At 32.8% G+C, this 16,247-nt stretch overlaps 1 protein-coding gene across 2 annotated transcripts in view; it reads right to left on the reverse strand.

Moving 5' to 3' along the window:
• SMCHD1 (structural maintenance of chromosomes flexible hinge domain containing 1) overlaps positions 1 to 16,247 on the reverse strand; it is a 152,894-nt gene that overhangs the window by 92,880 nt on the left and 43,767 nt on the right. For both annotated transcript variants that reach the window (XM_046025087.1, XM_046025086.1), the window contains exons 6-15: positions 15,779 to 15,893; positions 15,531 to 15,650; positions 11,124 to 11,290; positions 7,963 to 8,053; positions 7,056 to 7,266; positions 4,837 to 4,957; positions 4,568 to 4,751; positions 2,762 to 2,956; positions 924 to 1,037; positions 236 to 342 (exon numbers count right to left, since the gene is read on the reverse strand). In XM_046025087.1, the coding sequence (XP_045881043.1) occupies positions 236 to 342; positions 924 to 1,037; positions 2,762 to 2,956; positions 4,568 to 4,751; positions 4,837 to 4,957; positions 7,056 to 7,266; positions 7,963 to 8,053; positions 11,124 to 11,290; positions 15,531 to 15,650; positions 15,779 to 15,893 (1,425 nt within the window). The remainder of the gene's footprint in view (positions 1 to 235; positions 343 to 923; positions 1,038 to 2,761; positions 2,957 to 4,567; positions 4,752 to 4,836; positions 4,958 to 7,055; positions 7,267 to 7,962; positions 8,054 to 11,123; positions 11,291 to 15,530; positions 15,651 to 15,778; positions 15,894 to 16,247) is intronic.

Below are 16,247 nucleotides of genomic sequence, written 5' to 3' on the forward strand. Positions count from 1 at the left end.
CTTTAGACATAGAAAAAGGAGGAAATTTTATACAAAACAAATATAGGAATCTGTTTCACAACTAGATCTCTCTCTTTTTTTTTTAACAGCAAGAAGTTCATCACAATATATAAATCTAAGACTACGAATGTCCTATTATGTGTCCATAACAACATATTCAAGAACAGTTAAAAGCACTACAATTCACTTTCTGGTTTCTTATTATTCTTATCCTGCATTTTGAAATGTGAATTACCTTGCCATTTCATCTTCTACATATTTTTTCACAGCTTTCTCAGCAACTGTCCTATCGAGCTTTGCAATTGGCACAGTTTTTATTTCATCATACAGTGCCTGAGGTTCCTGAAAAAAAAAATTTACATCAACATTTCAAAAAAAAAAAAAAAAGATTCAAATTTGGCTGCATAAAAACTTGTTTCTTTGGAAGAAACATATTATACCTTAATTAAGTATATATATCATAATAGCTATTGTTACATTATACCACAGAGCATATTTCTATTTTTCATGTAACCTTATGCATAATTAAAAATATCACTCAAATATTAATAAGAACATGGGAAAAGGATAAAGCCCACTTTAGTTTTGGAGTTATTCACTCCTGAGAAAGAAATCTGGCTCCAATTTTTACTCCAACGTGGATGAAATGTTTTTACAAATTTACAAATGCTTTACAAAATCATTTGGACAACTAGAAATAACATACACATGTTTGTTAAATGTTGGGCATGCGGATATTAAGCTTTATAGATTATTTAAAACACCAAATAAGAAACAAAAATTCATGCTAACAATACTTTATCCAACAGAAAAAACCAAATGCTAGCAAAATATAAACTACAGGATCTTTATTTCAGCATTAAACAAAAGTAAACAGTACCAAGAGACTTTCAATAAAAATTTTTTATTACTTGCTATCTTACCATTGCAATCTGAACCTCTCCTCCTGTGGCATATACTTCTCCATCATGATCACCATAGAGAAAAAATTTTACTATGCTTCCATAAAAGAGAGGAAGTGTCTTGATTGTCTTGACCTAGTATTTAGTTATTAGAAAAAAGGCTTTCAGTATTTACTAAAACAGACTTAATATTAATAACTATCTCATAGAACTGTTTCATCCAAGGGAAAAACTTGGTATCTATCAGAAAAATTACTGAAAAAAGCATCCTAATATTCTAATAAAGTTATATTTATTTATATTTACTTATATAAATTTTCCACTTATTCTTAACAAATCTCTGTAAAGACACAGTGGCTTCTTCATACAAAAATGTCATAGCTTTGCATGTTTTCTAAAAGGTCCATAAATCCTTCAAAGTTAATTATGAAAGCCAATATCCTTCAAACCCTTTTCCCCCATAAAATCTTGCTTCCAGACTACTGAACAGTAATTACAAACTCTGACAAATTCTTTCTTTTAAATTAAGAGGCTTAAAGCTTGCCAATGGTATTTCCTTACTTGGCTTTAAAAAATCTAAGAATAATTTTCATAGAAACTCCCGAGAAGGACTACCATAGTTCATACAAAAATCTACTTTTTCACCTCATTTCTTAACTATTTCCTTCCACATACAACAGACTGCAGGACAATCCAACTTTACTACTGGCTGTTTTGTTGCACTTAACCTGTATCATTGTCTGTGCTCAGATTATGGTCTTTGAGAAAGCACCTTACTCAACAATCACACAGAATTTGACAGAAGTGATCACTTCCTCTTCCTTGTAACTCTTCGCTTGATTTCAGGGATACCATATTCTCCTAATTTCCTTGTATCTCATCAGTTTATCCATTCTATTTTCCTTTGCTGGCTCATCCTTTTCATTCTAACCACTCCCATATATTGGAAAAACCAGGCTTCAGTTAAATACACTACCTCTCTGGTGATCACATCAAATTCCAAAGCTTTAAATATATGGATGCCCTTTGACCTTTGTAATATTTGTACAAACACCGGTCTCTACCTCTTTCAAGGTCCTTACAAATGCACTTCTTGCCCAAAGAATGATTTGCTCTTCTCCCAGGCCCATCCAAAGTCAGAAAATCCTCTCTTCTCCCACCAAACTGCCAAAGCAGTATTCATCTCTCTTTACATAGCATTTATTCCCTTCTCATTTACTATTACTTATATTTAGGTTATGTCTGATTTTAGACTATCATATCCCCAAGGATAAAAGACCTCTCCTAGATCTCTTCATTCTCCATAATACAGTCAACAAGCAGACTTACAAGTGGCACACTCAATAAAAATTTAGTAAAAAAATTCATTACTTCATATCACATAAAAAAATTAAGACTTGGAAACAACCTGAGGGTTTTGAAGGGGCGGGGGTGGGAGGTTGGGGGAACCAGGTGGTGGGTATTATGGAGGGCACGTATTACATGGAGCACTGGGTGTTGTGCAAAAACAATGAATACTGTTACGCTGAAAAAATAAATAAAAAGGAAAAAAAATATAAAAAATTTTATAAAAATAAAAAATATTTAAAAAATTAAAAAAAAAATTAAGACTTGGCATTTGAGTAGTTTAGTGCAAGAAAAAAATAAAAACCTTGCTAATTGAGACTTTGGGGGAACAAACAGTTTTCTAAAAACTGCCATGCTAAATTATATAATTAAAATCAGTTTGACCTTTTCATTCTTTCCTGGCTCCTGAGGAACCAAATACATGCATTATTTTGTTGTTAAATTCTAATACTAAATAATAATTTAGTTTTAAATTCTATTAAAAATTGAATCTAGAAATAAGTTAAACCTACCAGCTGTCCTGCTTTGTATATTTTTCCATCCCATTCTATGGCTGAGTATGTCGCCCAGGGGCCCTGCTTTTTAGAAGGAAGATCAGGACGTGTAATTACTCCTTTAAAAGATGTAAATTTTATTTGTTTGTCATACTTTTCATGACAGTCCTTCAGCCATAAAGCAAATTCTCTGTCAATTTTCATTCGCTGCTCCTGTAAAAAATTTAGTTAATGTTCTATGAAATATAGCTACTAGTAAACAAATATAACCGCAAACATTGTCATTCATTCTTTTTTTCCTCCCACATACCCCACCCTCAGAAAACCTAAAAAAAATTAAAACATGTTCCTGGAGCTTTTTCCCATATAATTTTAGATTTCTAACAGAAGCATTGCTAAGAAAGAATATTTTTGCTATCATCTTTGGAACCAAGGTCTCAATGGTTACTACCAATAACAAAGATTTCCTTCCCTTGTATAAATGCTAGAATAAACCAAAAATGATGAACACTGGCTGCTTAGGAGTAAGAGAACTAGCTGGCTGGCCATGGGAAAGGGATAAGCGGAAGGCTACTTGCTGTGAACCATACACATTCTCAACAAAGTGATAAAAATCTCTTTCCATTTATCAAGCACAAATATACATACATATAGTAAACATATACAGTATATCTATAGTATGAAAATATCATTGGGGGAATGACTAGGGAGAAAAAAGCCTAAAAAGCTCCTTATGAGGATGATAATGAAAAGAAAGTTGAGAAACACTACTATACAAAACATATTTTTCCTTTTAGTTACATATTATATATACATATTGCCTACTCAAAAAAGTTAAAACATGAAATGAAAATGAAGTGTTTTTTTTTTTTAATAATAATACATAAGAAAATGTGTTATTTCTTACTGTTCTTTGCCCTGTTGGAAGATAAGAGAATTATACTTAAGCATTAGTTGTTTAATGCCTGTCTTTCAAAGAATTAGTAAGGAAGAAAATCTTCACCCTACATGCTTTCATGGAAGATAATACATAAAGTTAAATTTATTTCTTCTTTTATACCTTACTCTATTATACCATTTCCAAATAAAAATGGGACAAAATTAAAAATGATTTCACCTGAAATTTTTGTGACTTACAGTTGGAAAACCAGTATCTTAATCATTAAAAAAATTAAGCCTACCAAATTTTTACACTGCACTTCAATATATAGCTCTTGTAGTATATAATATTGCTCTCATACGCTCTCATCAAATTGACATGCTTCTGTAGCTTCTACTCACTGTCGAGGTCTTGATTGGGAGGTGGGATTGGGGGAGGGGGAGCGGGCTATGGACATTGGGGAGGGGAGGTGAACCATAAGAGACTATGGACTCTGAAAAACAACCTGAGGGTTTTGAAGGGTCAGGGGTGGGAGGTTGGGGCAACCTGAGGGTTTTGAAGGGTCAGGGGTGGGAGGTTGGGGGAACAGGTGGTGGGTAATGGGGAGGGCACGTTTTGCATGGAGCACTGGGTGTTGTGCAAAAAGAATGAATACTGTTACGCTGAAAAAATAAATAAAATGAGAAAAAAAAAAAAAAAAAAAAAAAAAAAAAAAAAAAAAAAAAAGATCTAAATAAAGATCTATACATTTTATCCAAACACAGTCTAATCAGTTTGAAATTTTTGAGTAATGTCAACACATAAATGCTCATGAAAAAAATTTATATATCTTTCGATTTAATAAAAAGCATGTAAATTATCAGTACAAATCTATTACTTGTGACTTTCATTGTACCTAAAATAGAACATACGCAAATATTTAAGATTGATATTTAAAATCATACCTGTCCATTTAAAATCCTTGTAAAAAGGGTGTTCTTATCTTTCAATTTTAGCTCAAGATCCATAAAAGTCAGTTTATTTGTGCTGACCTGGAATTTGTCATTAGTGAATAATGCACCAGATATTCTATTATAACATTCAATTGGTGAAAGCCCTCTCTTCTTTGGAGGAGTACACCAGTCAAAGCTTGAACAGAACAAAATATTAATATTATAGTTGGTAAAAATTAGATTTATAAAACAATGTAATTTCAGCAAAAATCAAAACTTACTCTTCAACAGATGTATATGGTATTAGCCGTCCATTCCAAAAACATTCAAAAATAGGCCTTTTCCCTCTTGCTGCTTTCTCAAGTATGAAACAATCATCATCATCATCTTCATCTTTTAGTTCTAAAGCAAAGGCATGAATGGAGCAAACTGTTTATTGCTATAAAATTTATGCAATTTTTTACCACTGAGTAACTAACTTCTTTAAGTGAAATATTAAAGTTGCCTCAGAGAAACTGTATCGAAAGCCCGTAAGATCTCTCACATTGCTTGCTGTCTATAAAACTTAATGACAGCTTTACTTAGTTTGCCCTCAGACAGGCAGATTTCCAAAGTGGTTCCACATTACCAGTGGGTGTCTCTGATTTACGTCAATATATAGTTACTTATATACTTATCAATCTGTGTTAGGGATACTGCACTAGCTGCTGAGCCTGCAAGCTTTAAAATCTATTTATAGAGTAAAAGGATCACACATGCAGAGATTATACCTTATAGCAGAAGCCCTCTTCCCTACAAATACAGAAGCTTGAATCCTGTACTTCAAATAACAAGTTTCATAATTCTGTCAGAACTAGTATGTTCACATAACAATCACTGGGAAATCTACAGTGTCTAGTAACAACAACTTTGCCTAGTATGAACAAATCAATCAATACTAAATTTAATTTTATTTTAAATACTAATTTCTCAAAGATCAGATTCAGGTGATACACAGCTAGAATTATTATGTTACAAAGCATCGAACACATAATTAGCACAACTGCCTATAACATTTTTATGTTTCATACCAAAACATTTTCATATACTCAAATAAGGATCAAACACTATGATCCTGAAACAGTAACACCTTAGCTATTTTGGCATTAAGGCACCCACCCAAAATAAACCCTTCTTCCCCCCTAAAAACACAAAGAAGTTCCTTTCTATCAAACCAAATCACTTTGCTTTTAGAGAACCCCTCTGGATCAATCAACCTATTGGTTCTTATTTTAAGATCTCATGTGAAGAACTTTATCTTTTTTTTCTACAGCATACAAAAATTACAAATGTCAAATTAAAAAGGGCTCAGCAAAATCATGGGAGGTAGAGCCACTGAGTAATAACTTACTCAATAATGCTGGGCACTATTCTAAGGATTTGCATTGGTGGTTTCTTACCTAACATTCACAACACCTCAACAAGGAAATAAACTACCTCCCATTTCACAGATCGAGATATGGTGATAAGGAGTAGTCTGTCAAAGTTTACACAACAGAAAGTGGCAAAGATGGGACTCAACTTAGGAAATCTGGTTTCAAAACACGCAAGTCTAAAAATATACTAAGCAAGTATTCTGAATGAGAAAGTTTTATATTATTAATCTATGAATTCAATGCAATTTCAGTAACTCCACTAGGATTTTTCAAAGGGAATATAATTAGTAATTCCAAAATTTATCCAGAAGAGCAAAAGATTAAGAGTTTTTTCAAAAAAGAATAGTGAGTTTCCTACCCTACAGCTATCAATACATGGTATAAAACTACAAGAGTATCATTACTCATGTTATATAAACATAAAATACATTAATACCTTAAAGAATCCAGATCTATGTACTTACAGGAACTTATTATGAAAATAATATTTCAAACTATTTAAGAAACAGTAACATTCAGTAACTGGTGCTAGGAAACCAAGTACTCACATGTAAAATATTAAGTCAAAGCCCTACCTCTTCCTATATGCAAAAAAGGAGATTATAAATGCATTATAACCATCAATAACCATAAAATCAATAACCATAAAGTGGTTAAAAAATAAAACTACAGGATCGTTTTATAACCTGAAGTGTAAGAAGGCTTTCCACAGCAAGACAAAATTGGAAAGCATAAAGAAAAAACTGGCATGATTATATAAAGTTCAAGGCTTCTTTATAAGTATCTACAAAGATAATGGGAAGACAATGTGGGGAACATTTAAGGATTAATGTGCAGTACATAGCTAAAGGCTCATTAAGAAATCCATGAGAAAAGAACATATGTTCTTTAAAGCCAAAGCTTTTTTTTATTCATCTGGAAGTGAATACACACAAAAATCAAGAATCATAAAAATTATAAACACCTAAGATACACATAAGGAACAAAGTTTTATTTTATCTAGCCTTAACAGCCCAACTAATAATTGTTAAAAAATCCTAAATCAGAACTTCACATTTTGTAACTAAGATAACAAATTAACATACTTGATGGAAAGCATGGATCATCGGGGTAAGTTTCTCTATCATATAAGAAAGGGTGATACCGAATAATCCCTTCCACTACACCATCTCCTTCAACATGAGCCTTGAACTCAAAACTATCAGATGCTGTGTTTATATACAACGTCTGCATGTCATCTTCTATTTCCCTTAGGTTGACAATCTTAGGTGCCTTCCCCTTTTCAAACATAGAAATCTAAAATAAAAATAAAACAAAAATAATTAAATTCTATGGTGAATTGACTTTTGTTCTCAAATGATCCAACAACAGAATAGGCAAAAACTTGTATTTATGCAAGTAATCATATAGCTTAATTATATATATATATTTATATATGAGTTAAATAACCAGTAAGTAGCATCTCAATAAGGAATATAATATATTACTAAAAAAACAGAATGTAAGCAAAGAAAGAGCAAAGCAGAGCTGATGAACAGATACTCAAGAGTACATTTTAAGTTTCGTGCTTAGAGGTAAGAAGTGGGACAAGGATAATGTGAAATTCTTTCCAGTGTTGGGAAAGGATATTAAGAACCCAATATTCAAATGTTCTGTGCTTCTAAATCTTACTTCATTGTCATAAGACTTCTATGAACAAAGAGAAACATTTATACCCTTTTTTCTCCCTGCTTTGAGACATGCTGTTCAGCAACTACTCATATCTCTACAGAAGACAGAGGAAAAAGAGAAATCAAACACTATAGTAAATAAAGGTTCAAAACCCAAATACATCTAGCAATGATCTCTTTACTTAAATATCAAATTGCCAAAGTACTTCCTAGAAACACAGGGAGAGAGAGGTGGTCTAATTGATTTTCCTTATCCAGAGTCACTTGGAACTGGAACAGATACTCATAATCTGTAATATTCTAAGAAAGATTTTTATCTTACTTCAATATCAATGTTGTTGAAAGGTCCAACTTCTTTTGATGTACGTTTTTCATTTCCTTTTGGGCCATGAATATAGTAATGATAAATATGCCTAAAATATAGAAAAATAACTTTATACTTTTAATTCAATTTAATTCACAAAATTAGTTCTTATAATAATCCACAAAAAATATTTTATAACTACTATTTGTAGGTGCTAAGCACTATACTAAGCATTTATTTTTAGGGTGGGGCATGCAGGGGGAAAAGGGGAGAAGGAGAGAGAATATTTCAAACAGACGGGGAGCCTGACACGGGGCCTGATCTCATAACCCTGTGATCATGACCTGAGTGGAAATCAAGAGATAGATCCTTAACTGACTGAGCCATCGAGGCGCCCCTATACTAAGCGTTTTTTTTTTTTTTTTTTTATATACTAAGCATTCTTAAATACAGTATCCTATTTAATGGTAAAAACAATCCTAAGATAGGGGTATTATTACACCTCATTTTATGGATACAGAAATTGGGATGCAAGGGGCTTATATACTTTACCTAAGGTTACAGAACTAGAATTTAAAAGATGGACTACAATCCAGGCCTTTCCAACATAAAAAGCCCACAAAGTTTATACCTTCCAAAAGTATAGTTTACCAAAAAAATGAAAACCAGAAGGCAAGAGACTTTAATATAATTTACTTATCAGGAATTCTAGAAAGGATTTAAATATCAGGGAGTACGCAGGATTAGGTATCTTTAAATTATCTTCTCAATATGAGTATCATTCTGTAACACTCATCCCTCCTTTTCTATAGCATCAAGACAATCTCACTCCAACATTCCCCCCAAAATTGGTGATTTTTGAAGGGATAATGTTGAGTTTATTAAAGTTAATAAACTCAACATTATCCCTTCAAAAATCTTCAAGACAATCTCACTCCAACATTCCCCCCAAAAGTGGTGATTTTTGAAGGGATAATGTTGAGTTTATTAAAGCTAATAAACTCAACATTATCCCTTCAAAAATCTTCAAGACAATCTCACTCCAACATTTCCCCCAAAATTGGTGATTTTTGAAGGGATAGTGTTGAGTTTACTAAAGCTAATAAACTCAACATTATCCCTTCAAAAATCACTAATTCAGAATGTTTTAAAAGATATTTTGGTGAGATTATTCATGGCTAAACCACATCACGTCTATCATTACTCTTCAAACAGGAATTTGCAATATTCCTTTGTATGAATTTTAATTTTAAAAAATTATCCTAGCTACTCTTTTAAACACTGAGATAAAAGGAAATCAGTGGAAACCTTCAGGTCTTTCTTCATGCGCCTCAAAAGTGTTAACATCATTATCAACAGGTTAAAATAACACATTCAGAAAGAGTGTTGTAATTAGCTTAACAGATAGGTTTCAAAGAATGGTTAAAATAATAGGTTATTATTTGTTGAGCAAGATTATATTCTAATTATGTGTTATGTACACTGAGTTCCTTTAGTTAAAAGAAATAATTACAAAATAGCTAATGAAATATGGACTTAGAGAATAAAAATTCCCAAGTCCTATTTAAAATTCTTGGGTTACAGTCAATAAACAACAATATTCCACAAGAGAAAAGGTACTTCTAAAATAAAATTATTTTCCAGATGCCTGGGTGGTTCAGTTAGTTAAATGTCTGCCTTCAGCTCAGGTCATGTTTCTAGTGTCCTGAGATCAACTCTCACACCGGGCTTCCTGCTCAGTGGGGAGTCTGCTTCTCCCTATACCCTTCCCTTGTTTGTGCTCTCTCTCTCACACTCTCTCTCAAATAAGTAAATAAAATCTTAAAAATAAAAAAATAAAAATAATTTTCCCATTAAAGAAAAAATTTAAACTATTAGTATGCATTTATGTATAAAATAATCTTAAAAGATAAAATAAAATAATCTTAAGTGTAATAGCCTTTTCAGTAAATGTGAAAAAACACTTTTGAAAAATGGGGTGGGGGCACCTGGCTGGCTCAGTTGGTGGAGCATGCAACTCCCGATCCCAGGGTTTTGAGTTGGAGCCTAATGTTGGGTGTAGAGAGTACTTAAAAATAAAATCTTTAAAAAAATTAAAAAAAAAAAAGTGAATTTTGTGCAAATCTACCCATTTCTGCAAGACTCAATAATGTGGACTAATGCAAATTACTAAAGCAATCCACTAATTGATACTTACTATATAACTACGGAAAAAAACTAAGAACCATTAAATATTCTGATGATTTGTTCTAATGGAATATGTTATACTCTCTAAAAGTTTTTCTGGAATAGATATCCAAAGACTTATTTTCAGTACTATTAATACACTTGTATACATTATTTTAATAGACTTCACACATTCATTTGATTAACATTTACTGAGCAAATACTATTTAACAGGAAACACTAGGGATATAGCAGTGCATTAAAAAAAGGACATTCCAATGGGGGAAGGCAGAAAAAAAATAAAAATACATGGCATGGAAGATTATGATAGGTGCTATAAAGACTACACACAAAAGGGGAATATGAACATGATGGTGCTGAATTTGATACATTCTGAAGTTTATTTTTTAAAAGATTTTATTATTTGACACAGAGAGAGAGAGAGAGATCACTGAAGTTTATTTTAAATTTTACCATAGGTCTTATAAGCCTGCCCCTCAAATGATTATCAATACATTACAGGTAATCAATAAATACTTACAGAACAGAGAACTGTTTAAAAAAATTTTTTTTTAATTTTACTTATTTGACAGAGAGAGATAGATCACAGGTAGGCAGAAGCAGGCAGAGAGAGAGGAGGAAGCACGCTCCCCGCTGAGCAGAGAGCCCAATGTGGGCCTCGATCCCAGGACCGTGAGACCATGACCTGAGCTGAAAGCGGAGGCCTAACCCACTGAGCCATGCAGGCACCATGACCTGAGCTGAAGGCAGAGGCCTAACCCACTGAGCCACGCAGGCACCATGACCTGAGCTGAAGGCAGAGGCCTAACCCACTGAGCCACGCAGGCACCCCAGAGAACTCTTTTAATGCCATCATTAGAGTACTGGTTAGTGCACGAAAGGGAAGGAAATGAGACAGAAGCAGAGCCCACAGCCAAGAAGTTTCAATGTATCTCTAATATTTTCTGTCTTAAAAAGAAAACATAGCAACATGTCCTGAATCAAGTACTTACGCTAACTGTCTTGTCCAAAGGAGGAAATAATTTTTCAAGTACTGTATGTGTTCTGGTTGTACTCCTGTGATAACCACAGCAGTAAAGCTATCTTTTTCCTTCTCCTCTAAGATAAGATGATGTAGAAATCTTTCATCATCATTTGTAATGTGAACAGAATCAGATGGCTAGGAGAGTGAATATAAATACAACAGATTAAATACACTTAATGTAATATGCAAATAACATTTACATTAATTTTTAATATGATTCACTTAGTTTCATAAATGGGCTTCAAAAAACTTTTGAAGGAAAATAGCCCAAGACAAATCAGCTGAGTATGTAACAATAGTGTGAGAACAGGATATTTTAACACAGACTGCTAAACTGGCATATATACAGGAGCACCCTATACAACAATGCTGATTAAATCAATTTTAGAATCATAAAAGGTAAAAATGTATTTGTGTGTGTGTGTATACTGAGTTTAAAAATGCTGAAAAAAAGGAAGATACTTACTTACCCTAGGATGGAATGAGTCCTTACTTGGGATACCTAACACTTAACGTGGTGGGGACAAATAAATGCCCAGCCCTCCATGCTCAAGAAAACTGGGATGTAGGCTGAAACCAGTTGGCTTAGCCCAAAGGCACTGTGTTTAAAAGGGAATAAAATAATCCTGTACCCTAGTCCACTTTCAGAGATTATAGCTTGCTTAGAAGGGAAGTGGGGAGGGGAAAGAGTAAGGAGTGTTTGTGGATAAGAATTATCAATGTCTTGATTGTTACTCTAAGACTTTATGTGTTAAAATTACATGCATATATACATACTATGTATGTTGCTATATACATAAAGCTTTTAAGGATACACACTGAACTATTATATCTAGGAAGCTGGCTGATTTTTTTAAAATAAGCATATATTACCACTTCCTAAAAATAAAAACAAACCCTCCAAAACCATTCCAATGCATCCCTATACACTAATATTACAGCTACAACATATAGTATACAAGTGATATTTTATACACTTTAAGAGCTAGTGGATTAGTTTGAGTTTACTAGTGATGCAGGTTCATTACCAAATATTTATTGAACACTTCCAAGTTCTATGACTCAACATGGACACAAGGAAGATAAGAATTAATAAGACTAGTGCCCTCCCTCCCTATAAATTCTGATAAGATGAAAAACAAATGATTACAAAACAATGTGCCATTATAAAGATATGAACCAAGAGCTACAGAGTTAAAAAGAGGGTAATGTTTACCCAGAACATGAAAAGAACATTCTAGCCCAATGAGAACATGAAGGATTTGAGAGTATAAGGCAAACAAGGTAGTTTAAAGTATATGATAAATACATGATGAAAGAGGAGACTGGAAAGGCTGAATCAAGCAGTGAAAATGGACAGAAGAGAGGGCAGATGAAAAACTATGTTAAAAGATAGAACTGAATGGTGAATGATTAACAGGATTATAATTACTATTTGGCCAGGGGATGCTATTAATTGCAAAGAGTAGTTGGGGGAAAATCGAGGAAGAAGGAGGAAGAGAAAAGGTTGGTAGATAATATTTTATTTCAGATGTACCAAAAGTGAGAGATATTCATGGAACATCTAGAGAAAGGCATCTAACTGAAATGGGAAATGAGTACCCCAGACATGATCAGTTGGTATTAAGCACCCATTCATCCCACCTTTTATAGTCCCTTCCTGGACTACAGAGACTGGAAAGCCAAAGTCTACTTTTCAGACTCCCTTACATTTTAAGTTGTGGATGTACATTAGGTTTCACCAATTAGATGTAGCAGCCAAAAATTTAGAAGAGGAAAATGAGACAAAGGCCATTTCCTGATATTTCTTTAATGTTTTCTGTTATCACACAAGGTACTGAACAACTGATATTCAGGTTCCAGCTTCAAGTGTTAGCACTGATAAAGCACCGATTATAGCCAAAAGGTCTGTGTTTTGGTGTTAGAAAAACTGCACCAGCAAGACCTTTCCAACTCCTGGACCACTCACTGATAAGGCAAGATGTTTCTAAATTCCTGATCCAGTGGTGGTCTTCCAGCTACATGACTGTAGCAGATGTTGCAGCATCCCTTGAAGGTCAATTCAGAGTGTCCCAGTATCCTTCTATGAGGCTGAGCGTTCCTAGCCCTTCAAATAATTATGCAAGCATCAAATTCCCTTTATTAAATCCTTTTCTGTTTGAAGTGTCTAGAATGATTTTTTCCTCGATGGAGTCCAGCCTGATTCAGTGACTCAATCTTAAAAGCCTTGACAAGACATATAGATCAGAAAACTGCTGGCATTAAGTAGCATGTATATTGCCCCTAGAAAAAGCAAGACTCCTGGTTGTAAATCAAGAGCCACCAACTCTATACACAAGACTGTTTATGAGAGCTGGAGAAGCCAAAAAGTAGGCTGGGAAAGACTGGTCAGGGAAAAAAAAAAAGAAAAAAAAAAAGGACCAGGGGCTTATTAGTACCCATGAGATGTTTGTTGGCACAAATTAAGCACAAATTACAGGAAAAAATGGCAGAAATGATGACCCAAGAGATATTAGTTCTACCCAAGGTGTATCATACCTGTAGAGTTTTGAAAATCACTTAAATTATTTCCTATTTTTCAGCTGTTTTGACATGGCAAATATTTCCACAAATATACCTTACAGGTCTTCGTGGCGGTAACATAAGATGACAAAGATGGAATACTATTATGTAAATATAGTAAGATGTGTAAATTGTAATAAATGCAACAAATTTAAAAAGGAAAAAAGTGGGATGGGCAAAATGAAGAACTTTCCTGGACAGAGGAGAATGTTAAGTTATATAGGAAAAAGTGGCTTACAAATATAAGAAAAGAATTCAGTCCATTTAATAAAGAAAAAGTATTATTTTCACCTGTCAAATTGCCAGCATTTTGCTACTCCCCTCCACTCCTTTTTTAAAAACAAGGAAATTATCAGATAGGCACTTCCACATATTATTTTGAGGAGTGTATTTGATTTGGGTTTAACCTTTTAGAAAAGCAATTCGTAATCTACACCATGAACATTTAAGAAGCTCAAATTCATTGTCACACTATTAAGATTATAATCTGTATGAAGAAAAAACTTATTTGGACAAAATGTTATGCAAAGACAATCATGGCAGTGTCCTTATTTATAATTATAATAGAATCCTTTAAGTTAAATGCTTAACAGAATAAATTACAATACAGACAAAATACTATGAACCTAGGAAAAGTGTGTGTGTACAAAAATATTTCATAAAATGGAGAAGTACCCAAAATGTTAAAGAAATGTGGACTCAAAAATGTAAATATATTTTTAAAAGTAAGTATATGAAAGAGATTAAGAGTATACTTTTCTCCCCACCCCCAACTCAAGATGCCAATAAAGAGGTTTTATTTTAATTTCAGTGTTACAGTGTTACAGTAGTTTCAGGTAAGTATGCTTATCTCGATGAGCACTCAGTAATATTATAATATATATATATGGAATTGTTTAGTCACTATATTGTACACCTGAAACTAATATATAACATTGTATGTTAACAACACTGGAACTAAAATTAAAAAAAAAAATAAAAAAAAAAAAAAACCCTGTGAGCATATAAGTTAGACTAGAAATTCAACTAGAAATTTCTTCCCAGAATTTGAGACAATTTTTAAGTTTCCTATACATTTTTAACAACTTGTTTTACAATCAGAAAAGAATTTAAGAAGCTCAAAATTACTTTAAAATAAAGATTTTAAAGGCACCTAGCTGGATCAGTGGGCACAGCACATGACTTTTAGTCTCCATGTCATGAGTTCAAGCCCCAGTTGGGCATGAAGCCTACTTAAGAATAATAATTAAAAAATAATAATAATTTTTAAAAAACATTAAAAAAAATTCTAAACTGTTTCAAGTGGAGAAAAGTTGAATCATACAATAAATACTATATAATCACCACCATGATACAAATTTGTTAACATTATGCTCACTAAAATTGGAATCTAAGTACAAATATCTAACAGAAATAAATAACTCATTTATTTCTTTGGAGCTCTGATTTCCTAAAAGGCTATCATCCTGTAACTGTTTTCTACTCTAACTTGAAACTGTTAGACCAAAAAAGATTTAAAAATTCAATCTCAGTATAAGGAAAAAAGTTTACAATCTTATGAGCAATTTCTGGGAACCTAGCTTTACGAGACAAGTTGTTGCCTGAAGATTTCCAGCCTGAAAAAGCATGTAAATAGTCACTTTTTGCTATTCACATTAAAGGAAAAAAATGAAAAATAACACAATTTGAAAATGTCATACCTTTAAGTTTTTAAAGCAAGAGTTTAAGTATCTTGGATAGAAATTGAAAGAAAAATTGTCTCTATCATCTGTCCATCAGTAACAACTTTATAATGAGTTACAATGTATCATACCTTTCTGTTTCTAATATATCCACTATATATTGCCTCTTTATTTTTCTCCTTCTTCTCAAAATCTTCTTTAGAAAGCACAAGTTCATGAACATCTTGGGAATCTGCAGGTTTGCTTATCATCTGTTAAATATTAACAAGAGTACTTTAAAAATTCCTAAAAGTTAAACTGGTTAACACACTTAGAATCAAATATTTTTAATCAAAATATTTTTAATCAACTTTCATTTATAAGAAACCTTTTTACTTACTCTGGCTGATTGTCCAACAAAGAAAACAGCCTGCTTGCCCCCAACACCAAAATAGGAAATATCACTATTTAAACTGCGTGGCACTGGTACTGGACGAACATATCCTGAATGATCACTAAAAATAAAACATTAATGCAGTGATTTTAAACAGGCTACTTAGGTACCAAAGGAAATTGTTATAGAACTTTTATTAAGTGTTAATAAAATTAACCCCAAGCTAGATAATACCCTTATTCAAGGTAAAGGAATCAGAACCCAAAGTCAAGATACCACCTAATCCAGCAGTTCTCAAAATATATTCCCCAGACCACCTGTTATCAGCATCACAAAAAACTCAAAAAATGTACATTCTTAGGCCCACCCAACTAAATCATAAACTTTCTCAGCAAACAAGACTAAATAAATGTCTATATCCTTATCTATCCTACTGCCCCTATAACTGTCCCTTCAAAATTGTTTACTGCTTCAA

This window comes from Meles meles, chromosome 12 (genome assembly GCF_922984935.1).
Source record: "Meles meles chromosome 12, mMelMel3.1 paternal haplotype, whole genome shotgun sequence".
Lineage (NCBI taxonomy): Eukaryota > Metazoa > Chordata > Mammalia > Carnivora > Mustelidae > Meles > Meles meles.